Source organism: Seriola lalandi, unplaced genomic scaffold, assembly GCF_002814215.2.
Source record: "Seriola lalandi dorsalis isolate HSWRI2012SDOR001 ecotype SW California unplaced genomic scaffold, Sedor1 jcf7180002054951, whole genome shotgun sequence".
In the NCBI taxonomy this organism is placed as follows: domain Eukaryota; kingdom Metazoa; phylum Chordata; class Actinopteri; order Carangiformes; family Carangidae; genus Seriola; species Seriola lalandi.
In genome coordinates, this window is record NW_019525502.1 from 943841 (window position 1) to 944390 (window position 550).

At 44.0% G+C, this 550-nt stretch overlaps 2 protein-coding genes across 2 annotated transcripts in view; both read left to right on the plus strand.

Annotated features, from left to right (window-relative positions):
* LOC147817491 (uncharacterized) overlaps window positions 1–550 on the plus strand; it is a 75376-nt gene that overhangs the window by 59147 nt on the left and 15679 nt on the right.
* LOC111645428 (GTPase IMAP family member 8-like) overlaps window positions 1–550 on the plus strand; it is a gene marked incomplete at its 3' end in the record, with an annotated part of 61805 nt that overhangs the window by 58562 nt on the left and 2693 nt on the right. Inside the window, exon 6 of the mRNA XM_087170515.1 lies at window positions 1–459. This exon is cut by the window's left edge and continues 8 nt beyond it. Coding sequence (XP_087026641.1) covers window positions 1–459 — 459 coding nt within the window. The remainder of the gene's footprint in view (window positions 460–550) is intronic.

Genomic DNA, 550 nt, shown 5'->3' on the forward strand with positions numbered 1-550 from the left:
AAGTGATGAAGGAATCATTCAGGTGTATCTCCCTCTGTGATCCTGAGGGCGTCCATGCCTTCATCCTGGTCCTACCTGTGGGTCCCCTCACTGATGAAGACAAGGGAGAGTTAGAGACCATCCAGAACTCATTCAGCTCTCCAGTCAATGACTTCACCATGATTCTGTTCACTGTGGAGTCAGATCCTGCAGCTGCAGCTGTTGTTGACTTTATAAGAAAGAGCAGAGACATCCAGGAGCTGCTTCAGAGCTGTGGAGGAAGATCTGTTGTTGTCAACATCAAGGACAAACAGCAAAAGTCTGAGGTGTTGGATAGTTTAGAAAAAATCAGACCCTACAAAGAAAAACCATCCAGCTACACAACTGAGACATTTGCACATTCCCAAATAGAGAAGATCATACAACAAGAGACACACATCACTACACTGCAGACTAAACTTGAGAACTGGAGAACTAAAGGCAAAGTCAGTTGTAAGTACTATAAAATGCACTTTATTAACTACACCTGGTGTGTGTGTGTGTGTGTGTGTGTTAGTGTGTGTGTGTGTGT